At 37.4% G+C, this 26,828-nt stretch overlaps 1 protein-coding gene across 2 annotated transcripts in view; it reads left to right on the top strand.

The window, feature by feature from the left end:
- The window catches only part of LOC127434184 (cullin-1-like), a 37,336-nt gene extending 10,591 nt beyond the window's left edge, over positions 1 to 26,745 (top strand). The window contains exons 1-22 of one of the 2 annotated variants that reach the window (XM_051686739.1): positions 1,128 to 1,250; positions 4,060 to 4,388; positions 7,579 to 7,756; positions 8,140 to 8,307; positions 8,713 to 8,763; positions 8,911 to 9,001; positions 9,191 to 9,354; positions 9,907 to 10,069; positions 10,169 to 10,299; positions 18,252 to 18,359; positions 18,457 to 18,563; positions 19,015 to 19,063; positions 22,246 to 22,377; positions 22,471 to 22,588; positions 22,961 to 23,037; positions 23,170 to 23,301; positions 23,427 to 23,519; positions 24,284 to 24,331; positions 25,302 to 25,384; positions 25,495 to 25,600; positions 25,924 to 26,037; positions 26,129 to 26,745. In XM_051686739.1, the coding sequence (XP_051542699.1) occupies positions 4,249 to 4,388; positions 7,579 to 7,756; positions 8,140 to 8,307; positions 8,713 to 8,763; positions 8,911 to 9,001; positions 9,191 to 9,354; positions 9,907 to 10,069; positions 10,169 to 10,299; positions 18,252 to 18,359; positions 18,457 to 18,563; positions 19,015 to 19,063; positions 22,246 to 22,377; positions 22,471 to 22,588; positions 22,961 to 23,037; positions 23,170 to 23,301; positions 23,427 to 23,519; positions 24,284 to 24,331; positions 25,302 to 25,384; positions 25,495 to 25,600; positions 25,924 to 26,037; positions 26,129 to 26,209 (2,334 nt within the window). In that variant the 5' untranslated portion in view covers positions 1,128 to 1,250; positions 4,060 to 4,248 and the 3' untranslated portion in view covers positions 26,210 to 26,745. Of the gene's footprint in view, positions 1 to 1,127; positions 1,251 to 4,059; positions 4,389 to 7,578; positions 7,757 to 8,139; positions 8,308 to 8,712; positions 8,764 to 8,910; positions 9,002 to 9,190; positions 9,355 to 9,906; positions 10,070 to 10,168; positions 10,300 to 18,251; positions 18,360 to 18,456; positions 18,564 to 19,014; positions 19,064 to 22,245; positions 22,378 to 22,470; positions 22,589 to 22,960; positions 23,038 to 23,169; positions 23,302 to 23,426; positions 23,520 to 24,283; positions 24,332 to 25,301; positions 25,385 to 25,494; positions 25,601 to 25,923; positions 26,038 to 26,128 lie in introns of those variants that run through there. The other variant, XM_051686740.1, reaches the window with a different exon arrangement.
- Positions 26,746 to 26,828: the final 83 nt, after the last annotated feature.

Here is a 26,828-nt window from a genome sequence, read left to right as displayed (position 1 = left end):
AAAAAATCTACCAGTGCTGAAGAATTAATCCAAAGTATTTAGAATGCGTTACTGACCTTGAGTAATCTAAATACGTTACAAATGACATTTTACAGCATGTATTCTGTAATCTGTAGTGGACTACATTTCAAAAGTAACCCTCCCAACCCTGCCTCTAACTCTTGAATGGCTTTTTTTTTAATATTTATATATTTGCCTTCTGTATTTCATGCTTTTATTTACCTCTGGTGGCCTTTTTTTTTTTTTTTTTTTCTTAAATGCATTTTGTTGCATCAAGCATGAACAAAACAATACTGTTTTACCTGGCGGCAAAACAAAACCTGTGTATCACATGTTTGTTTGTAGTTTATTTCAGAACCTGAAATATTAGCTTCTCTGGAAAAAAGTGTAAATGCATAAATTGCATGAATGTGCTTTTTATTGTTTTTGAATTTGAGCCATTTGCAAGTTGAAGTGTCTGAGACATTACATAATTGAAAATATAATGCATGTAAAGGTATACATTAGCTAATTCTGCTGCTTATTCCATGAGTGCATAGGATTCATCACCATCTTTTCTGGCTTGCTGGTGTTCAACTGCAGGTTTTTCTTCATGCACAAGACATAATCCTCCACTAGGTTCCTGCTCTCTGATTGCTGGAGATCGCTTTCTGAGATTGATTTTATGGGGTATGATGTAAAATACAGACTGTTTACTGCAAGCAAAACAGTGCAATGCTGAGATTGTTCAAAAATTACATTTAGAATTCAATATTGCCACTTTGTGGTAAATAGTTGCAACAGCATACAAGAAGCCCAGTGTTTCTGAGAAATATATTTATCTAAGAATTACACAATGTATCATGCGGTTGTAAAAAAAAAGCACTTAGCCCTTTCTATGTTCTGAAGGAAACTCATGTAATTTGTAGATATTACTGTAGAGAGGTTGTGTTGGTATGTAAATGAAACATTGGAACAATGTAGAAAATAAACAATTATTTAAAAACGGATAAGAGGTAATAAACTCGATAAGAAGAAATAGTAATTATTTACATAATTATTATAGTGTGCGCCGGTCTTTGAGCCAAGACTAGTCTTGGTTGATACAGTGTGCTTCTGTGAACACTAGAGGTCACTGGATCTCTTGAGTTGTGGCTTATGACGCTTCAGTCGCTCTAATACGGAATTCCCAGTTTCCTCTCCAGTACAGTCAGCAACGAGACAGCACAGGTCTACAACCACTTACAGCTCGACGTTAAAAACCGACACAGGTAAGAATAAACACATTTATAAACGTCTGATTTCTCAGGGCATGCACCTAGATGGAAATATTTCTCCATTTAGCGAAAGGAAGACGAACGTTTTTGTGCTAGTACAAACGACTTGATGAAAAGGTGGCCATTTTACACAAACACCTCATAAGCTTCCGCCACATAGACCATTGAGTAAATAATGTCATTTGCCCAATTCTTTAGTTTAATGTCAGTCGTTTATTTTGCAATAGTGTGTCTTAATACTGATCTTAAGCGTCAGTTTATCAAGGCACCTGAAGCTAGCCAGTTGCTAGCTAGCATTGCTAATGGATTGATCCAGTTTAGATATATATGCTCACAGAATTACCCTTGAAAGTAACACGCACTGTATATGATCCGGTTTTTAAAGGTGTTATCATGCTATTCATGGTATAGTGTCTTATAGTGACCTAAAGGAGAAGCAATGCTGTAGATAAATGCCGAGGCTGGAGATGAAGTGGGCTCATCTTGCATTTACAGACAATCCTTCACATACATCAACATTCAGCTGTGTCTCAAAACCTAGTTCGCAGCTTACCTAGACATATATTATGCCTACACATACTGTCTATGTAGGCAGTCTGTTAGTTTTGGAGCCACAGACAAAAGTGACTCAGATTTGGTTTTGAGAAGTTTCCTCACATGCTAATTTTCTTCGTAATACACATGTGGTAAGTTTCCTTCTGAAATCATAACTTCACAAAAGTTTGTCCTAGAGGATGGTAAATGAATCACGCTATAATTGGCATATATTATTATTATTATTTTTTTTTTTCCTTTTTGCTCAATTTATCTTGTCATTGTCCTGTTAAAACTGATGCCTGTTCACTACATCATTTGCCTATATTGCTCCACAAAAGGTGTTTTTTTTTTTTTTTTTTTTTTTTTTTTTACACAAGCATTTATTGTCAAATCAGTTTTAAGTTTATTCATCAGACAGCTAAAACTAATGTTAATTGTGCCTTTCAGTGATTGATTGGCATCCTTTTGAGGCAACATGATTCAGATAGTATTTGTTATGAATTAGTCTTTGTACTTGTTTGATCCAAGCCATAGTTATGTCCCATTTAATGCAAAAGTAGAGAAATGTGATTCACTTTTACTTTAAGAGACCTCTTTCTTCGTCTAGGCCATATTGGAAACATAATGCAAACAGTCAGCAAAATGAGGTGACAGACTCAGCAAGACATTGGAGCTAGAATCCAAAGCTTTACCAAACCAAACATGATATAAGTGCCATTTAAAACTCTGAGAAATTATGCTGCTGTTTGTAGTGACATTGTGACAAGACAAAATCATATTTGCTTTAGATTGCTCTTGGAGTTAGCACCTGCATGCTGTTATTGTGTTCTCCCTCTTCTTATGTTACCCAGTAGTGATGCAAACAGCTGCATTCTGACTCTAATTGTTATGGAATTGTGACTACACATCCACATGGTTCATTTAATAATATCAAACTAATGAAAGTGGGCTAGTGGGCCAGAGAGTCTGGCCATGCTTTAGCTGAGCTAATAAGATTAAATGTGATCAGGCTTAAGCAGTTTGACATTCACAATCTGTTTTCCCACGATGATCAAACAAGGCACTTACGTTTAATGTACTATTGAATATCTTAAAACTACTAAGAGATTACGGGTAATGGATGACCATTATTGCTATTAAGCTGATGCTTACTCTTTTACTACAGAAGGGTATAGTGGCATAGATCACTGCTGTGTTTGTTTGTGTATAGAGGGTTAAATGCGTGAGCATTGCAAGTCGGTGTCCTTTTCGGTAGACGGCATCTTTTATATGTGTCACTATAAGCTGGACTGATCCTGACGATGTGACGCCACACCATCTTGTTTATTTCCACTGCTGTAAAATGTCTCGTGCTTTGAGCTCTTAGTGATTTAGCAAAGTTGGGCTGTTACCAGCTATGAGACTTTGATCTTTCCTGCGTGTCTTGATTTGCAGGAATTATACAGAGAAATTTAGTGATATATCTCAACCTTTGATATAGGGCTAGCAGATAGCCTTCTTGTGATTTTGACTTTATAATGTGCTATATGGTGTGCCTGTTTACTCCGTTAAACATTCAATTGGAATTTCCACCACTCAGAGTTGTTTTAGTAAACTTAGTGGTAGTGTGGTCTCATGCAGGATCTGTACTGTTCACAAACGCTTATTCACCAGAGCTGGTTATTCCCTTTTATTGTGGTTAGAGCCAGCTATCTATAAACAAGAAGCCCTAAAAAGACCAATGTGGGAATGCTATTAATAGTCCATCTGAACCCAATCCCGCTGGTCACATGCCCCAGACCTCGGTCACTCTTGCATCTGACATGTGGACTCTCCAACGTCACAACATGTAAACAATGACCGTCAAAATCATATCCTCTGCACCACAACTTGCTGCACTAAATATAACCCTGACCGAATACTTGTCACTGGTTTCCTTAATTCCTCCTCTTCTCTTAATTGTGACTCGATAATACTTGAAAGGTCCTATTAATTAGACCTGGATTAATCTGTTCCTAGCTCTTGCTATGGTTGTTCCTACAGGCTAATCACTAGTTTTCACCTGTTATTTCCCACCTATAAATTCTGTTTTTAACACTGTATGTCATGGCACATCACTCAGTCCTAACATAGCCTGCTGTTATTTTACCAATTGCAATTAAAACAATATTCCCTATTTCATTATTTGCAGTTCCTGGCTGTTTAATGCTATTCTTTAAAAAAAAAAAAAAACAATTGGTTTATGTATGGTTATTTTATTTAAAACTTCTGTTTGCTCTTTCACAAGTGGTTGGACACTGCAGTAACCCTAGATCAGCCTGCAGCACCATCTGTGCAGTGGAGCGGTACTCATCCCTTAACTGATCCTCTCTGAATGCCGGCCAGCATGGTGGACTACATGTGAAGCAGCAGTGTTCTGGAGCCGAACAGGGAGAAGAGAGGATTTATCTGACACAAGCAGACTAGCACAGAGACAATGTCATCCAACAGGGGCCAAAACACCCATGGGCTCAAACAGATTGGGCTGGACCAGATCTGGGATGACCTGAGAGCAGGAATACAGCAGGTCTATACGCGCCAGAGCATGGCCAAGTCACGTTACATGGAACTCTACACGTATCTTACCAGGCACGGCAGGATGAATGGAGATTAATGGGGGAGGCAGCTGTGGGCAGCACAGTGAAAGTCTTGTTAGGCGTGTTACCATTTGTCTGAATTTTTGGTATCAAGAAAAATACCTAAGCTTAAGACAAACCCTTTGAAATATTTGGTCGCCACTGGAGACGTATTTCTTGTAGTGCTTCCTAGACTGCTTGTTGTACAGTGTTGATGTGTTTTTGTACAAATTGCTCTGAATCAGTGTGTGATCTGCAATGCCAAAGTACATGAACTTTTCTCAATCATTGGGTAAGAGATTTATCTGAGTTTACACTACCAGATGACAGGTCAGTAAGCTAAGGGATTTGATTTGTCATCTTTATGCTTTGTTCTGATTAAACTTGATATTAGTGAACATGAGATCATTAAGTGTTGCATACACTCTTCCAAATTAGCTTTGTAGCTATTTTAAATAGCTTTTTGTTTGTAGAATATATTAGCTGGCTCTAATTACTTTTGTTAAAATTACCATTAAATTCAGTTTAGATATTATGAAATCGTGGTTGTCAAGAAAAGTGTGCTCTAAATGGAATCACAAAATCAAAGTGTATTTTTGTGTAATTTCAGTTGCCCCTGGAATATCCTAGTGGATGAGAATTCCACTCTAAAGCTCATCAAAGCGTTTTGTCAAGGAAATGAAAACTTACAAGGGCCTTTGTCCATAAAATCGCAGTTTTGCATTTCACCCACTAGTGCCACAACAGACAGAGTACCTTAATTGCACTGAGTTTCATCTGCCACCCACAGCTGTCATTCTGCTTTACATCCCCAGTAATGGGTTTTATTTTTCTGTGCATGGCCCTGTATACAACCATAAAACTTGATGTTACTGCAGGTTCTTTTAGTGCTGTTGAGAAAACTGAAAGTCTCAGCATGTAGTTTATAGTCTTAGAGTGCTGTCATTGCAACACAGTGGAGCTCATGGTAGTGTTATGCTTTGTACTAGGTGTGATAACTGGCGCTCTGAAAGAAATCCACAAAAAGATATACTGCACTGAAACGTAATGCAGAATTCACACCCATCTAGTAGACTTTTAGCCTTGAAGATCACTTAATTCTAACCACACAGCAAATTCACAATATTGTGCTCTCAGATTTATGTATCTTGGCTTCTTACATGTCAGTGTTGTTAAATCTGTCAAAGCAGAAGTTTTCTGATAGGCCTGTGCACTGAGAAACATGTTTTGACTGACATGTTTTTCACTGGTGAAAAATAGATTTTTCCAAGGGAGCTCTTCTGTGTCTGATTTGCATTCACCCAAAGCAAACTGTTATTCTTTTCAAAGTTCCACATTAACACTCATGCTTTTTGGATTAGATTCTGACATCAGGTCGACCGATTGTGGATTTTACCGATAACTGAGGTGGAGGAAAAGGTTGATAACCAATTAATGGACCGATTGTTTTTAAAATCAATGTATAGAATGTAAAAAAAAAAAAAAAAACTTAGTGTTTGTGTCTGTTATAGTAAGGAAAGACTAAGGAAACAAAGCCAAAATGAATACAATTCCAGATTCAGTTAATTGTCAACAAAAATCCCAATAATAACCAGAAAAAAAAATATGTTCTGGTGCATAAAGTGGGACTTTTAACTATAAACAAGAAATACTATAAACATGCTTATTTCAGGACTCTTATTTTGAAATGACAGAGACTTGGCTTTGATAAACGTTTTACATTTGAGTATTTACCAACTTAAGCTTACTAAAGCCTATACACCGATCAGCCACAACATTAAAACCACTTGCCTAATATTGTGTAGGTCCCTCTCGTGCCGCCAAAACAGCGCCAACCCGCATCTCGGAATACAATTCTGAGATTATATTCTCCTCACCACAATTGTGCAGAACGGTTATCTGAGTTACCGTAGACTTTGTCAGTTCAAACCAGTCATGCCATTCTCTGTTGACCTCTCTCATTAACAAGGTATTTCCGTCCACAGAACTGCTGCTCACTGGATGTTTTTTTGTTTTTGGCAACATTCGGAGTAAATTCTAGAGACTGTTGTGCATGTAAATCCCTGGAGATCAGCCCGTCTGACACCAACAATCATGCCACGGTCCAAATCACTGAGATCAAATTTTTTCCCCCATTCTGATGGTTGATGTGAACATTAACTGAAGCTCCTGCCCCATATATGCATGATTTTATGCACTGCACTACTGCCACACGATTGGCTGATTAGATAATCGCATGGATGATTGTTGGTGTCAGACGGGCTGGTTTGAGTATTTCTGTAACTGCTGATCTCCTGGGATTTTCACGCACAACAGTCTCTAGAATTTACTCTGAATGGTGCCAAAAAACATCCAGTGTGCGGCAGTTCTGCGGACAGAAATGCCTTGTTGATGAGAGAGGTCAACAGAGAATGGCCAGACTGGTTTGAACTGACAAAGTCTACAGTAACTCAGATAACTGCTCTGTACATTTGTGGTAAGAAGAATATCATCTCAGAATGCTATTCTGAGATGTGGCTTGGCGTTATTTGGCGGCATAGGGGAACCTACACAATATTAGGCAGGTGGTTTTAAAGTTGTGGCTGATCAGTGTAGATTCACCAGATGAGATTTAGTATGATTATTCACAAGATATGTAGTTGGAGACACAATGTATATGCTGACAGGACACGTTTCCGTCGTCACATATTTCTTTGCATGCCCTTGCTTAAATTTTTAACATTTGATTTATCTTATCAAAATAACAAATTATGCATTGAAGTGAGGATAAGAATTTGGATGAATATTGTCAATGATGACAACCAACCAACACAAAAAACTATCGGCACAGATTTTTGCAGGTAACCCATAGTTCCAAAAAGCAACTATCAGCACCAGTTAATCGATAAAACCGATATATCGGTCTACCTCTAATTCTGATGTGTTCAAGAAACACTAATAGAAGTGAATCCTCCCACATGCCTATCTGACTCTGTTAATCCACAGTGTATTTGTTCAGATCTGTATTTAGATACAGAATCAAAGACAAAGCAGATTGGCATCTGAAATTGTAATCGTCGTCATTATTGAACACTTCAAAAGATGCATGGTGTCTCATCAATGTAGAAATTGTGGGTAACCAAGCTCTGTGAAATGTCTTTCATGGTTTCCTCATGTCTTTCCATATGTTACAACTTTAACCTACTGTTCAGACATGTTTATAACTACTGTACCAGTGTGCACCAGTCTAACCAGGCCAGGGGTGCTGGCATCCCCCCCTCCAAACCCTCCAAGAAAACTGCCACAGCTGGGGGTGCTCAGTTTGTTGGACTAGAACTCTACAAAAGACTGAAAGAATTTCTGAGGAACTACCTGACGAACCTTCTCAAGGTAATGGCCTTCAATGAGTGTGCTCTAAGAATGCACAATATGATGACCACACCGTACTATATGCATGGTTCCCGCTGGCTGTATTTATAAAGTTTTGATGGCTGATTTCACTTTAAGCATGTACAATAGATTTATGCCGGCAGTTTATATTTATAACATAAAAATAATTGTTGTATGGCTTGTATTGAATGTCTTGTGTTAATTCATTGACTTGTATTAAATATCACAAATTTGAGTTGTACACAGTTGTTGTTTGTGAGGTGGCTTGATTTTGAGTAGTTTTTGCCATACTAGAATGATCAGCAGTCTTGAGGTTTTGTCACCTCTCCAGACATCTCCCTCACTACGTCTCTTTCTCTCCTCCATCTGTCTGTGTCTGGCAGGATGGAGAGGACCTGATGGATGAGAGTGTCCTGAAGTTCTACACGCAGCAGTGGGAGGACTATCGCTTCTCAAGTAAAGTGTTAAATGGTATCTGTGCTTACCTCAACAGACATTGGGTGCGCCGAGAGTGTGATGAGGGACGAAAAGGAATTTATGAAATCTACTCGGTAAGAGAAACCGCATTCATCCCTGCCTGAGTCATGGGTTCCTCTTCTGCATTTTGCCATTTTATGTTCATAAGGATGGATGACTTTTCTAAATTGTTTAGTTAAGATATACTTGATGCTAATTTTCAAAATAATCAGATTCAATGAGAGCCACATTCATAGCTGTTGTAAAATAGGTGATACATGCACACCTGTGACAGCACATCTGTTGAATTATATGTTAATGCATATTGCTACGAACCATTAAACTATAATGAATTATGACTTTTTGGAAGAATGTTATTGTAGTATATTATTGGTAAATAAATTATTTGTTGAACATTGTTTTTTCATTGCTGTTATATAAAAATAAATTTTTTTGGAATATGTTGGGAACCGTAATCTATTAAGGTGCTTCCTTCACAGCTTGCTTTGGTCACGTGGAGAGAGTGTTTATTTAGACCACTAAACAAGCAGGTCGGTCATCTTATTTTTTCCATAATTTATTGGCAATTTATAATAATGTAATTGAAAATGTATGCATTTCAGTTTCTTAAATATTCCCTGAAGTTTTAACCCAGAGTTTAGACTTCCTTTTATATTTCGATTGTTTTCTTTGTATAGGTGACAAATGCTGTGTTAAAACTCATTGAGAAGGAGAGAAACGGAGAGACTATTAACACCAGACTCATCAGTGGAGTGGTTCAGTCCTATGGTGAGTATGGCTGCATGACAGCCTTCTTTCCTGTTGCTGTCCTCTCGCTGAATGTTTTCAGTGCCATATGAGCCAGATGTGATTCCTTACAGATTTTCTTGAATCTTAAGCAAGTCAGCTTGGTGGAATAAACACAGTGCTCTCTGAAACTTGGAAGCATCATGTTGTGCTTTGGTTCATCTTTTCCAGTTGAGTTGGGCTTGAATGAGGATGATGCGTTTGTGAAGGGGCCGACATTATCAGTGTACAAGGAGTACTTTGAGACACAGTTTCTGGCAGACACTGAGCGCTTTTATACAAGGGAAAGCACAGAGTTCCTCCAGCAAAACCCTGTTACTGAATACATGAAAAAGGTAAACTGGATTATCACATGTGACTGAATTTAGATTTAACAACACAGCATCTAAATTATATATTTTTTTCAGTTTAAATTTAGATAATGAATCTGACATTATAAAACTGATAGTAATGGCTCTAAACTACTGGCTGTGGATCACTTACATACAGGAGTATGCATACCCCAGGGGCAACTTAAGCAGGTTCCAGGGGGTATTTCTATATATATATTTTTTTTTCTTTTTTTTTTTTTTTAAACCTATAATACAGATATAACAACTTATAAATATATGGCCTTTAAATACTGTAGATTAAAATCTTATCATTTCTTCAGTTGCTTTTTAAGGAAATGTAATGTGTATGCAAATTGCCAAGTTTTAAACATTTTTGTGAATGACATGCATAGCAGAATATACGTTTGTTTGAGTTTGTTTTTCACACATCATATTTTTTTATAATATTAATGATAATCCTAAATTATATTTAGCATAGTACAAGTTAAAAGGAACACAATTCTTGTTTGGTATTTGAAGGTATTTGAGCATTCTTAATGGGGTTTGTGTGTGCAGGCAGAGGCGCGGTTACTGGAGGAACAGCGGCGAGTGCAAGTTTATCTTCATGAGAGCACACAAGACGAGCTGGCTCGCAAGTGTGAGCAGGTCCTCATTGAGAAACACCTGGAGATCTTCCACACGGAGTTCCAGAACCTTCTAGACGCTGATAAGAATGAAGGTGCAGCAATGTCATGTTAATTCAGAGGCAACAAATAAACCAAGATGTCTTTTTCTTTTTCACTATGTTAGTGAATTTTATTTCCTTTCATCACTGCAGATCTGGGCCGGATGTACAACCTGGTTTCCCGTATCACAGACGGATTAGGAGAGCTCAAGAAACTCTTGGAATCGCACATTCATAATCAAGGGCTGGCTGCCATTGAGAAATGTGGAGATTCAGCACTCAACGTAAGTCCTGATCTTAAAGCATGAAGCCATTGTGACAGTGTGTACACAATACCTCAGGAATTTAGCTGAATCTATGAATAAGAATTCAGAATTTTATTGATTTGACAGTGTCTGAAATTGTGCCGAACCCGTTGGAGGAATCAGGTTAGACAGAAGATAATTTTACCATGGCTGAACCTGAATTTCCTAAACTTGTGACCTCACTCCACCTGCAAAATCTAACATAAAGCAAAGGCAGTCTAAGTAAACACAAAATACAGTTTTTAAATGATAATGTTATTTATTGAAGGAAAAAAGTTATCCAATACCAACTGGGCCTGTGTGGAAAAAGTATTTGCCCCCTTAGTTACTAAATCCCCAAATCTATGAAACTGCATTCATAATGGGGTTCAGCTGGACTAGACACACACAGGCCTGATTACTGCCAGCCCTGTTCAATCAAATCAGCACCTAAATAGAACTTTTTCAGCAGCATGAAGTTGGGTAAAAGGTCTCACCCAGTAGCAGACTATGCCAAGGTCGAAAGAAATTCCAGAAATGATGAGGAAAAGGTGATTTAAATGCATCAGTTTGGGAAGGGTTACAAAGCTGTTTCAAACGCTCTGGGACTCCAAAGAAACACAGTGAGAGTCACTATCTCCAAATGGAGAAAACTTGGCACAGTAGTGAATCTTCCCAGAAGTGACGACCTTCCAAAATTTCTCCAAGAGCACAGCGACGACTCATCCAGGAAGTCACAAAAAAGCCAAGGACAGCATCCAAGGAACTGCAGGCCTCTCTTGCATCAATAAAGGTCACTGTTCATGACTCCCCTATCAGAAAGACACTGGGCAAAAATGCCATCTACGGAAGAGTGGCGAGGCAAAAACCATTGCTAACCCAGAAGAACAATAAGGCTCACCTGAATTTTGCCAAAACACACCTTGATGATCCTCAAACCTTTTGGGAGAATTTTCTGTGGACTGATGAGTCAAAAGTGGAACTGTTTGGAAGGCAGGGTTCCCATTACATCTGGAGCAAATCAAATACCGAATTCCACAAAAAGAACATCATGCCTACAGTCAAGCTTGGTGGTGGTAGTGTGATGGTGTAGGGATGCTTTGCTGCTTCAGGGTCAGTGTGACTTGCAATAATTGAGAGAAACATGAATTCTGCTCTCTACCAAGAAATCCACTACGTCCACCTCTGAATGGCTCAAAAGAAGCCAAATTAAAGTTTTGGAGTGGCCTAGTCAAAGTCCTGGTTTGAACCCGATTGAGATTCTGTGTCAGGACCTTAAACGGCAGTTCATGCTCAAACCCTCCAATGTGGCTTTACTAAAGCAGTTCTGCAAAGAAGAGTGGGCCGTAATTCCACCACAGCATTGTGAAAAACTGATCTCCATCTATTAAGTTTAAGGGGGCAGTTAGATTTCACATGGGTGAAATAGGTGTTGGATAACTATTTTTTTCTTTCTTTTTTTTTTGCTTCAATAAAAAAAAATATATATTTGAAAACTGTATTTTGTGTTTACTCAGGTTGCCTTTATTTTATGTTATATCTCGTTTGAAAATCTAAAACAATTTAGTATGAAAAATACACAAAAATAGAAGAAAATACTTTTTTACAGCACTGTATATAAAAACAATACAGAATATATTTGCTTGATCACAAACTCCAGAGGAATCAGAGGTTCACCTCTAGATTATCAATTTATGCTTGTGTGTAACCTTTACTTGAGAAGAGCAAACTGTAGACAAATGGTTTCTAGAGGGACATTAATTCTGTCCTGGGATTGTTGTGGTTGCATTTTGTTAATCATGCTGAGGCAGGTGGTGCCTTGTGTTCACCTTACTCAGAAACAGATGTTTGTGCTTCATTTATTTGCTCACAAGGCAATTTCCTACAGCAGCTTAATTAGAAAATAAGACATCTAAGATATTCAGGCAAAATCATAGTCAAGTGTTTATTTGTGTTGGGAGTCCTAACTATATTGATAGATATTTATATTAACATTTGTTTTTATTTTTTCAGCAATAGCCTAGTATTTAATTAATAGGTATTTACAGTGTTGTACATTTTAATCAATAGTTGTTTTACAGTCTGAATTATACAGTTTTACATTCTAGATTTGTCTAATATTTTAGCTTTCAGTGAATTCAACATGTTGAGAAGAGGGAGCTGACATTGTTCTCTTTCACAAATGTTCAAGCCCCGCTGAAGAGAGTTTTACATTTTACTTTTGTGTCAGTCTATCTCAAGTGGTCCAATACAGGTTGCTTGACCATTTTTATTTTATTTTACTTTAACCACGATGGCCATCTTTGTGTCATGGCACACGACAGATTTTGGTTATACAGTTCTTTATGGAAACCTCAATATCTCTGCTCAGGATGGTCCTAGTTCCTTGGAACAAAATCTGATCTCTGGAACACATTACAAGGATACATGTACATTTATAAACATTTTTCACATTCTTGTTCCTGAGACTTAGATCTTAATTCCAAATGTAATGCTCAAGATTGCTCAAAGTTCCTCTTTTAGGGTCAATTTATATTGGGAAGTGTTTGAGTCTGTCTTAAGTTTTTTTTATGGGGTACCTAGGTAAGTATAGTGTGCATGCAGAACATTTCAGGTTTGAGACTTCTCTTTTTTTTCTCTCTTTTTTTTTTTTATGGGGGTGAGAAAGTGAAATTTTTTAAAATTCCCCTCACTTTCAGGTTCTTTTATCTCTGGTGGGGGACCAGATAGGAACCTGACATTTTTACAGAAATAAGTCCTCTATAGTAGTAGTCTGCTGTAAAAATTTAGTTTGAGATTCCACTGGTTACAGAGCTAGGGCTAGTAGAAATCTAAGGGAAAAGCCTACTTTATTCATGCTTTTTGAGAAATGAACAGATGTAATAAAAGCATAATAATAAAAATGAACAGTATTTTACAGTAATTATGTTTATGATTGACATACAATAGCTTATGCTTGTCAATGAGGTCTAAAATTTTACTACTTTTGATATTGGCAACAGTGAAGCATGATCTATCACAGGTTCTTCAAAAAGTTCATAAACAAAAACATTTAGTTTTAAGTAACCTTAATGAACTGTATGTGGAGTTTAAAAATCAGCACCCAGAGTTAAAGATAGGAAGATCAAAGTTTTATGAACTTAGGCCAAAATGGTGTATGCTGGCAGGAGCATCTGGAACTCGCACTGTGTCTGCACACAACATCAGAACGTAAAGCTGATGGTTGAGTCAGCAAAGCTAAAAGTGGACTACAAGGACCTGCTGGAACTTCAAGTCTGTGACATAAACAGTTATGACTGCATGCTCAAGTGTGACAAGTGTCTAGAGGCCTTACTGCAGATGCTTGAAGAGTCGGACAAAGATGACACACTTCCTGATAACATCACCTTTAAGCAGTGGGTTATCACTGACACAGCAGATATGATCACTGTCATTCTCCCTAGAGATGAATTTTCTGTTTCATTGGCTGAGAAACTCAATGCGTTAATGACACACCACTGACATCAGCGTTGAATACTGTGGTGTTTTTGTACAATTCTTCCACCCACCTGGACCAAGAACATCATTCAAGATGTCTACTGAGGACAAAGTGTGGGTTCCCATGAACAATGTTCTCAGAAAACTGACACCTACCGAATTGACTACTGTCACCGGACGCTCCCACAACATTTCAGAGTGGCTGAGTGAAGAAATCTCACAGCTTTTAATAAAACATGTACATGTAAACGTAAAATACTGTTCATTTTTGTTATGCTTATATTGCATCTGTTCATTTCTCAAAATGCATGAATAAATTAGGCTTTTCCCCAGATTTCTACTAGCCCTGGCTCTGTAAACAGTGGAAGCTCAAAGTCAATATTTTTACAGCAGAATGCTATTATAGATGACTTTGTTCTGTGAAAATTTCAGGTTCCTATCTGGTCCCACACCAGAGATATTCAACCTGAAAGTGAGGGGAATTATGAAAAATTGCACACTCGCCCCCATAAAAAAAATAAAAACAAAACACTACTTACTTAGGTACCCCCTTAAAACAATTAAGACAGACTCAAACCCTTCCCATTATAAATTGCCCCTAAAATTGGAACTTTGAGCAATCTTGAGCATTATATTAGGACTTAAAGGAGTAGTTCACCCAAAAATGAAAATTTGCTGATCATTTACTCACCCTCAGGCCATCCAAGATGTATCTGAGTTCCTTTCTTCATCAAAACAGAATTTAAGACTTTTAGGATTTCATTTCATGCCGCCTCCTTTAAACAATGCAAGTGAATGTCCTCCATTTTTTGACAGTTCAAAATGCATATTTAGGGTGTGTCAAAATAATCCACATGACTCCAGTTGACAAATAAAGTTCTTCTGAACCCAAACAATTGATTATTTTTAGAAACAAAACAATACCTATATAATTTTTAACTACAAATGTTCGCTTCCGTACATCTCTGTGATGCGCGCTCATGAGAGGGATGACGTAAGCTCATTGGTAAGGTCACGCATCAAGAGGAGCTGCGCTGTACAACAGTTTAATCGTCTTTGCTGTAGATTTGTATTTGTGTCAGTGTATTGTTCAAAATGGTCGTTTGGCATGTGTATCCTGGATGCTTCAACCTTCAGAAACCCCAAAGAAAATGCACGCCGGGAAAAATATAAACTTTTCATCGATTGCCTATACATGATCATGAGCAATTGAAGCTCTGGCTTATCATGCTGAACCTGGATATCAGTATACCCCTACATTCTCTCAAATATTGGAAGGTGTGCAGTGAACATTTTACCCCTGAGGATTTCAGACCATCGAAAGAAACAAAGGGTCGATATCTGAATTCATCAGCTGTGCCCGTGCTGTTTTTCCAGCGAACTCAGGTATTTGTGAAAACGTTGTCATTGTCATGCCTCCCTCGGGCTCTGCACCTCCCTCAGCGCTCTGCTCCTCATCACCCGATTTCTAATTCACCGCACCTGCACTCAATTCACTCGCTCATCACTGCCTGCATAAATAACTCACCTTCGCGCCACTTCACTGTCAAGTCTCACACAAAGGACTCGCAGTGTTTATTTACCTGTCTGTATTTGCTCTTTATCTTCGTGCTTACCCTGTTGTTTCGCCTATTACCTCTTCTTCAGTTTGTGAAGCTTCTCTTCTGTGATATCACCTGTACCATTGATCTCACTGTGTAAATCCTGTGAATCTCAGTAAATGCTCTCACACTTGGTTTCACTAACTACAACTTGTGTGGCTTGAATTCCTGACAGTAATATAACCTATATATTTCTGCTAAAGAAAAAGCACAAGTAGATAATGCAACGGCATTGCTTCAAAATAAAGGATGGTTATTTACTGCAGTAATGTTTTTTTTTATTATTATTGTTATTATTTATTATTATTATTTGGATTTAATATTGTTTTGGACTGTTTTGGTTTGTGAATGGCACTTGGTCTGTGGTCTGTGCAAGTTTCTCTTGTAAACAATGAAGCGCTTCCTACCTCCTCCTCCACGTGACGCATGACCTTACCAACGAGCTTACATCATCCCTCTCATGAGTCACGAGATGTACAGAAGCGAACATTTGTAGTTAAAAAGTATATAAGTATTGTTTTGTTTCTAAAAATAATCAATCGTTTGGGTTCAGAAAAACTTTATTTGTCGACTGGAGTCGTGTAAATTATTTTGATGCACTCTAAATATGCATTTTGAACCATCAAAAAATGGAGTACATTCACTTGCATTGTTTAAAGGAGGAGGCCTGAAATGAAATCCTTTAGTTTTGATGAAGAAAGAAACTCTGATACATCTTGGATGGCCTGAGGGTGAGTAAATTATCAGCAAATTTTCAAAGTCTAAGAAACAAGAATGTGCAAAATGTTTATATATGTTCATGTACCTTGTAATGTGCTCTAGAGATCAGTTTATGTTCCAAGGAGCTACAACCCCAATTCCGAAAAAGTTGGTACAGTATGAAAAATGCCAATAAAAACAAAAAGGAGTGATTTGTAAATTATATTTACACCTTTGCTATATTGAAAGCACTACAACTAAACATTATATGATGTTTTACCTTGTGAATTTCATTTTTTTATTTTTTATGTACAGTAATTTCAAATCAGATGATTGCAACACACTCCAAAAAAATAGGACGGTTGAGTGTTTACCACTGTGAAACATCAACATTTCTTCTAAAAATACTTAAGCATTTAGGCACTGAAGACACAAGTTTGTTTAAAATGTGGAATTTCAACAATTTAAGACTAATAACAATTTGATAAGTTAAAATAAGGCAATGTGAAACGGGAGATGTTAAACATGTGAGACAGTCGTGTCATAGTATATAAAGAGCCTCCAAAAACAGCCTAGTCCATCAAGAGCAAGGATAATTTGAGACTTGTCAATTTGCCAACAGATGCTTCAGCAAATAATCCAGCACTTTGGGAACAATGTTCCCCAAAGACAAATAGGAATGATTTTGGGCATTTCATCCTCTACAGTGAACAATATAGTTAAAAGATTCAAGGAATCTGTTCAAATCTCGTAAAGTGCGTAAAGGGCAAGATGAAAACCACTTCTGAATGAACGTGATCTCTGATCCCTCAGACATCACTGTCTTAAAAAACATCATTCATCTGTTATGGATATCATGAACACGGGCTTTGGATTACTTTAGTAAACCTTTTGTTAATCAACACCATTTGCCGATGCATCCACAGATGCAAGTTAAGACTTTACTATGCAAAGCAGAAGCCCTACATCAACACTGTCCAGAAGTGTTGCCGACTTCTGGCTCCTCCTCATCTTAGATGGAAAGTAGAACAGTGGAACCGTGTTTTTTGGTCCGATGAGTCCACATTTCAAATAGTTTTTGAAAAACACAGCCATCGTGTTCTCTGGGCTAAAGAGGAAAAGGACCATCCAAGCTGTTATCAGGGTCAGGTCCAAAAGCCAGTGTCTATATGGGCCAGGGGTGTGTCAGTGCCCATGGCATGGGTAACTCACGCATCTGTGAGGGCACCATTAATGCAGACAAATATGTACAAATTTTGGAGCAGCATATACTGCCATCCAGAACCATCTTTTCCAGGGTGTCCCGGCATTTTCAACTGGACAACTTCAAACCATATACTGGCAGAATAAGCAGAGAATGTGGGTGCTAGATTGGCCTCCCTGCAGTCCTGAAAATCTCCAATTGAGAATGTGTGGTGCATTATGGAGCGCACAATACGGCAACGAAGACCCCGTACAATTGTGCAGCTAAAGACCTACATAATGGATGAATATTCCACATTTTAAACTTAACAAAAATGTTCAATTGCTTTCAATATAGCAAAGGGTGAATATAATTTACAAATCACTTCTTTTTGTTTTTATTAGCATTTTTCATATTGTCCCAACTTTTTCGGAATTGGGGTTGTAGAACCATCCTGAGCTGAGAAATTGAGGTTTCCGTAAACAGCTGTATAACCAAAATTTGCCATGACGCAAAGATGGCCAAGTAAAACCAAGTAAATTTAAATACTGGTGGTTTTGAAGTACAAATACAATTACCTGTTTTGAGGTAATTGCTCAAAATAAATAAGGAAAATAAAAATGGTCAAGCAACCAACTTTACAGTTATTGGACCACTTGAGATTGACAGACCCTTTCTATTTTGTAAATGATGGAATGGAATGGAGCTGTGCCTGCTTTTGATCATGAAAGCCAGCCTCTTTCAAAAGTTCTTACTTTATGCTGTGGCAAACCATGGACCCATAACCATATAGATATGCTAATTTTTTTACTTATTTTAAAATGTTTGCATTGTTCCAATGAGTGATCTTCTGTAGGATAAATTGTAAACTGTTGATATGTGTGTGTGTGTGTGTGTGTGTTTGTTTTTCTTTCCCTGGTAACTTTTTTTTTATTTCATTTCCAGTAATAATCTTAATGACACTGTTTGAACAAGCACTACTTATTTTCCAGGACCCCAAAGTGTATGTACAAACAATCTTGGATGTGCACAAGAAATACAACGCTCTCGTCATGTCTGCGTTCAATAACGATGCTGGGTTCGTGGCGGCACTTGATAAGGTTTGTGGTCTATATTAAAGTTCAGTTTTGAGCTATAGTGCTTGCTTATTTATAGCTGTGGTGTAACTTGCGCTCTATGATCTGTGCTTCTCTTCAGGCCTGTGGAAGATTCATTAACAATAATGCGGTTACAAGGATGGCGCAGTCCTCCAGCAAATCCCCTGAGCTTCTGGCCAGATACTGTGACTCTTTACTGAAGAAGAGGTGAATTCTCTCATCTGAAGTCCCATCCACACTGCAAGCATTGAACATAGACCAGAGCATATCAGATTAAATGTGAACGTATAAAGCTGATACTTGTGTAGTCATGTCCTTGTGTGTATAGATCTGGTAAAATGTGATGGAAATTTCTGATCCTTTCCGTTAATGTATTTTGCTTTCTGGAAGTTCGGTTATTTGTGGCAAGCAATTCATATATTCACAGTTAAATTCAGTGTTGTTCTGTTTTGCTGCCATTATTTTGTTGACATTAGTGTATTTTAGTATATTTTATACTTGAATCTAAAACACAGTTAAGAGCTATATTGCCTGTCATTGTGGAATTAATAGATTAAAACTGTCCAGGACCACAGGTTTGTTGTTGCTAGGATTCAGTACTTGTACATGAATACTGTGTACATCCCACTGATCTTTTAATTGGGTGTCTTTTATTTAGTTCAAAGAATCCTGAGGAGGCTGAGTTGGAAGATACTCTCAACCAAGTAGTAAGTCTCACATGAATGGATTGTATATAATGTATAAAACTTTGCTATTTGCATACAGTGCATCCGGAAAGTATTCACAGCGCTTCACTTTTTCCACATTTTGTTATGTTACAGCCTTATTCCAAAATGGATTAAATTCATTATTTTCCTCAAAATTCTACAAGTAATACCCCATAATGACAACGTGAAAGAAGTTTGTTTGAAATCTTTGCAAATTTATTAAAAATAAAAAATGAAAAAATCACATGTACATAAGTATTCACAGCCGTTGCCATAACACTCAAAATTGAGCTCAGGTGCATCCTGTTTCCACTGATCATCCTTGATGTTTCTACAACTTGATTGGAGTCCACCTGTGGTAAATTCAGTTGATTGGACATGATTTGGAAAGGCACACACCTGTCTATATAAGGTCCCACAGTTAACAGTGCATGTCAGAGCACAAACCAAGCCATGAAGTCCAAGGAATTGTCTGTAGACCTCCAAGACAGGATTGTATCGAGGCACAGATCTGGGGAAGGGTACAGAAAAATTTCTGCAGCATTGAAGGTCCCAATGAGCACAGTGGCCTCCATCATCCGTAAATGGAAGAAGTTTGGAACTGGCTGCCTGGCCAAACTGAGCGATCGGGGGAGAAGGGCCTTAGTCAGGGAGGTGACCAAGAACCCGATGGTCACTCTGACAGAGCTCCAGCATTTCTCTGTGGAGAGAGGAGAACCTTCCAGTTTTTCAGCGGCAGGAACTGGGAGACCTGTCAGGATCGAGGGAAAAATGAATGCAGCAATGTACAGAGACATCCTTAATGGAAAAACTGCTCCAGAGCACTCTGGACTTCAGACTGTGGCGAAGGTTCATCTTCCAACAGGACAACGACCCTAAGCACACAGCCAAGATAACAAAGGAGTGGCTACGGGACAACTCTGTGAATGTCCTTGAGTGGCCCAGCCAGAGCCCAGACTTGAACCCGATTGAACATCTCTGGAGAGAGGTCCTGCAAAGAAGAATGGGAGAAACTGCCCATAAATAGGTGTGCCAAGCTTGTAGCATCATACTCAAAAAGACTTGAGGCTGTAATTGGTGCCAAAGGTGCTTCAACAAAGTATTGAGCAAAGGCTGTGAATACTTATGTACAGGTGATTTTTATTTATTTATTATTAATATATTTTTTTTTTATACATTTGCAAAGATTTCAAACAAACTTCTTTCACGTTGTCATTATGGGGTATTGTTTGTAGAATTTTGAAGAAAAGAATGAATTTAATCAATTTTGGAATAAGGCTGTAATATAACAAAATGTGGAAAAAGTGAAGCGCTGTGAATACTTTCCAGATGCACTGTACATATTTTATTTTCTTAAAAAGAAACCAATGAAATCATAAGATTAATTCATAAAAAATAATTATTTTAATAAATTTAAAGCTCTAATATTTTTAACATTACTGTAATACACTGGCGGCGAAAAGTTTGGAATAATGTACAGATTTTGCCGTTTCGAAAGGAAATTGGTACTTTAATTCACCAAAGTGGCATTCAACTCATCACAAAGTATAGTCAGGACATTACTGATGTGAAACACAGTATTTGAAAAGTCATTTTTGATCAAATCTAGACAGACCCCATTTCCAGCAGCCATCATTCCAACACCTTATCCTTGAGTAATCGTGCTAAATTGCTAATAAATCATAATAATGGTACTAGAAAATCACTTCCCTTTGTATCAAGCACAGTTGAAAGCTATTTGGTTCTTTAAATGAAGCTTAACATTGTCTTTGTGTTTGTTTTCGAGTTGCCACAGCAATAGACTGGCATGTCTTAAGGTCAATATTAGGTCAAAAATGGCAAAAAAGAAATGTCTTTCTCTAGAAACTCGTCAATCATTGTTTTGAGGAATGAAGGCTATACAATGCTTGAAATTGCCAAAAAGATTTCATACAAAGGTGTACCCTACAGTCTTCAAAGACAAAGGACAACTGGCTCTAACAAGGACAGAAAGAGATGTGGAAGGCCCAGATGTACAACTAAACAAGAGGATGAGTACATCAGAGTCTCTAGTTTGAGAAATAGATGCCTCACATGTCCTCAGATGACAGCTTCATTGAATTCTACCCGCTCAACACCAGTTTCATGTACAACAGTAAAGAGAAGACTCAGGGGTGCAGGCCTTATGGGAAGAATTGCAAAGAAAAGTTTTGAAACAGAAAAACAAAAAGAAAAGGTTAGAGTGGGCAAAGAAACACAGACATTGGACAACAGATAATTGGAAAAGAGTGTTATGGTTCTTAACCCCATTGAGCTTTTGTGGGATCAGCTAGACTGTAAGGTGCATGAGAAGTGCCCGACAAGACCGCCACATCTATGGCAAGTGCTACAGGAAGCGTGGGGTGAAATGTCACCTGAGTATCTGGGCAAACTGACAGCTGGAATGCCAAGGATCTGCAAAGCTGTCATTGCTGCATGTGGAGGATTTTTTTTATGAGAACACTTTGAAGTAGTTTTTAAAAAAAAAAGAAAATTCAAATTGTAATAGTAATTTTTCATGTTAGTAATGTCCTGACTATACATTGTGATCAGCTGAATGCCGCTTTGGTAAATAAAAGTACCAATTTCTTTCCATAAGAGCAAAATCTGTACATTATTCCAAACTTTTGGCCGCCAGTGTGTATGTATGGGATCTCTTAACACTCATAGAGTTATTCTCACTTTGGAGGGCATTTGATTGGACAAATTTGTATAGTGCAAGATATGTCATGAATATATATATATTTTTTTTTTTCTTTTTTCTGGAAGAGTAAGACTGTACATTTAAAATGTGTATTTCTTCTCAGGCTTAATTTGTCAACTTTTAGGAACTCACTAGTGTTTAGATGGCTTCAAAACTAAATGGACTAAAAGCCACAAACATTGACTTCATAAGGTCTTCAATATCACAGTTCATATTGTTTTATTTGTCACACTAGAAATGGAAGGTCATGGTAAGCACATTGAATTGTGGGATGTATAGTCTGTGCAAAAAGAAAATGTACATACTATGCATCACAGTGTGTATATATACTGCATACTGTGAGAGATTATCATACAATATGGCAGTAAGCCATTCCAAACATTGCCAATGTACAAATAATTGAAAGCAAATCTTTGTCTTGTTAATGTGTGTGACCAATACTCAAACATTCTTTTTTCAGATGGTGGTTTTCAAGTATATTGAAGACAAAGATGTGTTCCAGAAGTTCTATGCCAAGATGCTGGCCAAAAGACTGGTGCATCAGAACAGTGCCAGCGATGACGCAGAGGCCAGTATGATCTCCAAACTGAAGGTCTGTGCACTTTTTAGTGAGGTTTGCTTATTGAATCAATGTTGTTCCTTGTTTGTTTCTAATGCTGTTTTGTTATGTTCTGTCCACCATCAGCAAGCGTGTGGGTTTGAATATACCTCCAAACTACAGCGCATGTTCCAAGACATTGGTGTCAGCAAAGACTTGAATGAGCAATTCAAAAAGCACCTTTCCAACTCAGAGCCATTGGACTGTACGTTCTCAACGCTTTACATTGATTCCTGTTTGTTTCTGTTTATATTTTAATATGCATGTGGTTGTAACTGATTAAAGGGATAGATCACCCATTCTGTCATATTTTACTCACCCTCGTGTTGACCTGTATGATTTTCTTACTTCTATGAAATGCAAAAGGAGATGTGAGGCAGAATGTTTCCCTCAGTCACCATTTATTTTCATTGCATCTTTTTCAATACATTGAAAGAGAATAGACTGTGGCTGTCATTCTGCCTTACTTCCCTTTTGACATGAGGGTAAGTAAACAGTGACAGAATTTTCATATATGGGTGAACTAACTCTTTAGAAAAAAATCTTTGGTCTCTCACTGGCTCCATCTGTCACACAGTGGATTTCAGTATCCAGGTTCTGAGCTCTGGCTCATGGCCATTCCAGCAGTCTTGCACATTTGCTTTACCATCTGAGGTGAGACGCTCAGACGCTTAACCCTGTAATTTCAAAGCCTTTCACACCCTCGGAAAACCTGAGAATAATGTGTGATTACACATCCTCATAGTTGCAGTTGATGATAGTTTTTGAATGGCGTTGTTTTCACAGTTGGAGCGGAGTTACCAAAGATTTACAGCTTTCTATGGAAGTAGACACAGTGGACGCAAGTTGACATGGCTTTACCACCTATCCAAAGGGGAGTTAGTCACCAACTGCTTCAAAAACAGATATACTCTGCAGGTTTGTGTTAATGTGTATGCCAACTGTATTTCAAAGCATATAATGGGACCTTCAGGACTCATTAAGAATGTTGTAGGACTCAGCTGGCACAAGTGTCAGAATGTGTTTATGGTTATCTCCCGTAGGCCTCCACCTTCCAGATGGCCATTCTGCTCCAGTTCAACACAGAGAACAGCTACACCGTCCAGCAACTGGCTGATAGCACACAGATCAAAACAGTGAGTGCAAGTGCCATTGGTTAAAATCCCCATTGAAAAACAGCTATCTCTCACTTGTATGATTTCTGACTCTACAAAACTTTGAAATATTAAATAAACGGTGATCTCAAATTAAATTCACATTTAAACTGCCTATGAAAATGCAGTAGTGTAAAAATAATATAATGAGAGTGATGTTAGATTTATGTGAATTTGTATCATATTTATAAAACTGATTTAGATGTGAGTTGCATCAGATTAAAATCACTTTTGAAATATTATTTTGGAATATTTTGTGTTTAATACAAATTAAGCTCAATCTACAGCATTTGTGGCATGGTGTTACAGTGTGGCAAAAAAATTACCATTTAAACAACTTATAATACAACAAATAATACACCAGTTTTAACAGAAGAAATAATGTTAATAATTTAATGTAAGTGCTTTTATAAAATTGTAAGCTTCACATTTCTGCCTTTTTAAACCCTCCAAAAATTGGCCATATTTACTTCTCATATAAGTACCTGACTGTAACCCAGGTTTTTGCTTTAGTCGAAATTATTTTTTGTTCTGATCAACATTATGCCACAAATTCTGTTGATTGAGCTTCACTTGTATTGAACCCAGAATATTCTTTTAAGGGATTTATTAAATCTAAAATAAGTCAGTCTGAATTTTACTGGCTTTTTTTAAAAAAAAAATTTAACTTTTTTTTTTTTTTTTTTTACGTTTTTGTCTTCTACGTCATTCTTTTTTTTTTCTCTCTCTCTCCCTTCATTTCACAGGATATTTTGGTTCAGGTTTTGCAAATACTGTTGAAATCAAAGTTGCTGGTAAGTATTGAGGACTGGTTGTTTATAGGACTCTGTAATCAGCATATGTCACTTTTTATCATAGACCCCGTTTGCACCTGGTATTAAGATGCATTTCAGGTGATCGAATAACATGGTCAGCGCTAAATACAGGTCTAGAAAGGGTACAAAACATTTGTGAGATGATCACTGAAACCACATACAAAGGTAGTCTAGAACGCATGTGACCAAATCGCATTTGATGTGTTAAACGCAGTCTTTTCTGAATGTGCTGTCATGGACAGCAGCGAAGCGCCACCCCTCACCTGTCAATCAGCCACTGCACTAAAACAAGAGTGCAAACTTTGCTGGTTTTGTGTGGCTTTAAAAGGAAATAATCATCAGATCGGAAAATTTGAAAAAGCGTAGACATAAGAGAACTTCATGGATGATCTTCAGTTTGTCTGATATCAGCATGCATGAGAAACACACACATCTGAAATTCAGGTTAATACTGGTACTCTACTAAAATAATGGACAATTCTGCTCAAAATGTTGGGTTTGTGCTTGGATAAAATTTCAGCTGCATCTGGGAGAAACAAGTGTGCTGTTTTTTTTGTTTTTGTTTTTATGATTTTTGTTTTGCTGTTTATTATAATGAATTAACACACTGACATGATAATATACATAAATCAGACTCCCTCCCCTCAAAATCCAAAGGCAAATGGTAACAGGAGAAGCACTTGAGAAGCATGGTCATACCAGGTGGAAACAGTGATGTGTCGGCTGAAAACTTTATCAATTCACCAAAAACACATTTTAATACCAGGTGGGAACATGGCCTTAGTGCTGTCCCTTTTGAGTATAGCATTTTTAACCCTTATCTGTGGTGTGGTTTTGCTTACAGAATGTTTATTAAAAAAAAACTGTGTAGAAACCATTCATACTCGTGTTTAAATTAGCCAAGATGAGAAAAAAAGATGATACTTTTTTTTTTTTTTTACTTTTTCAGGTCTTGGAGGATGAGAATGCAAACATAGATGAAATGGATTTCAAGCCTGATACATTAATAAAAATTTTCTTGGGCTATAAGAAGTAAGTTCTTGTCTTCAGATTAATATTTTATCTGCACAGCATACACTGATGTTAATTCAGTGACTTTTAAAACTGTCCCATGTCCATCTGTGCTGTTGTGTGTCCTGCAGCAAGAAGTTGCGGGTCAATATCAATGTGCCAATGAAGACAGAGCAAAAACAAGAGCAAGAGACAACACATAAGAACATTGAGGAAGACAGGAAACTCCTCATCCAGGTATTTAAAAACAAATAAACAGTATCAATTCCTTAAAGGGATAGTTGACCCAAAACTGGAAATTCTGTAATTTTCTACCTCGAATGACTTTCATCTGTGTAACACAAACGGAGATGTTAGACAGAGGCATTGAAAGTGAAATTTGACTGAGGCTAATTTCTTGCATATTTTTGTTCAATGGGACAATAAAAGTCATACAGGTTGGAACAACATGGGGATCAGTAAATGATCTGTTGAACTATTTCATTAAGTTAAAACCAAGTTTGTTTTTGTGTTTAAATACAGAAATTCATTTGAATGTATGTGTTCATTCTTGTGTGCAGGCTGCTATTGTGAGAATCATGAAGATGAGGAAAGTTTTAAAGCACCAACAGCTTTTGGCTGAAGTGCTGAACCAACTTTCATCACGTTTCAAACCTCGTGTCCCTGTCATCAAGGTAACAGGACAGCAGCACCAGGCAATTCTAAATTTAGCTTTTAATCTATTCAGATCAGGCATTTATGTTTTTGAATGTTTATTTCTTTCAGAAATGCATTGACATTTTGATAGAGAAGGAATATCTGGAACGTGTGGATGGGGAAAAAGACACCTACAGCTACTTGGCTTAAAAACCTTCTCTAAAGTTTGGCTTCTAAAGATCATTCCTTAGACATTTGGCTAATGTTTCAAGGAATACCTACACAATGTGGATGCAGAAAAACAGAACATTTTCTGGCAAGTTGGATGATGTGACACTGGACTTTTCCCTTTAAACCCAGACTGAAAAAGCAGCCAGTCTTTGTTTCTAAGCCTTTCAGCTGCTCAAGCCTTTTTAATGTGTAAATATTGGACATCGAACTATACTCAGTGGGACCCAGAGTCAGGGCTGCATGGTATTGCCTATCATGAAAAAAAAGACAAAACGCTGATTAATTTAACTATAAATTAAAGTGACTTTTGGAAAACTGACAGGTTTTTTAAAAAGGCTGTTGGTTGCAGATGAAAATACCAGAGATTAAAATAAGAGGATACTTTTCAACAGCATATAATCGTGTCTGACTGGCTGTTTAGAGTTGTTACTTGCATTGTTACCTGCCACGAGAACGCCATTTGTATAGTGCAGTTCATTTTATAAATGTCATGAATAAACTTAATTTTTCTTTAAGCCTTCTCAGTAATTAGTTTTGCTCATTATAGTTATCTTTGTTCACACCACTCAGCTAAATTTTCTGGCACTCTTCTGGCAAT

Source organism: Myxocyprinus asiaticus, chromosome 44, assembly GCF_019703515.2.
Source record: "Myxocyprinus asiaticus isolate MX2 ecotype Aquarium Trade chromosome 44, UBuf_Myxa_2, whole genome shotgun sequence".
NCBI classification, from domain to species: domain Eukaryota; kingdom Metazoa; phylum Chordata; class Actinopteri; order Cypriniformes; family Catostomidae; genus Myxocyprinus; species Myxocyprinus asiaticus.
Note: the sequence above shows the minus strand (reverse complement) of the source record. Positions and strands in the feature narration are given on the sequence as shown.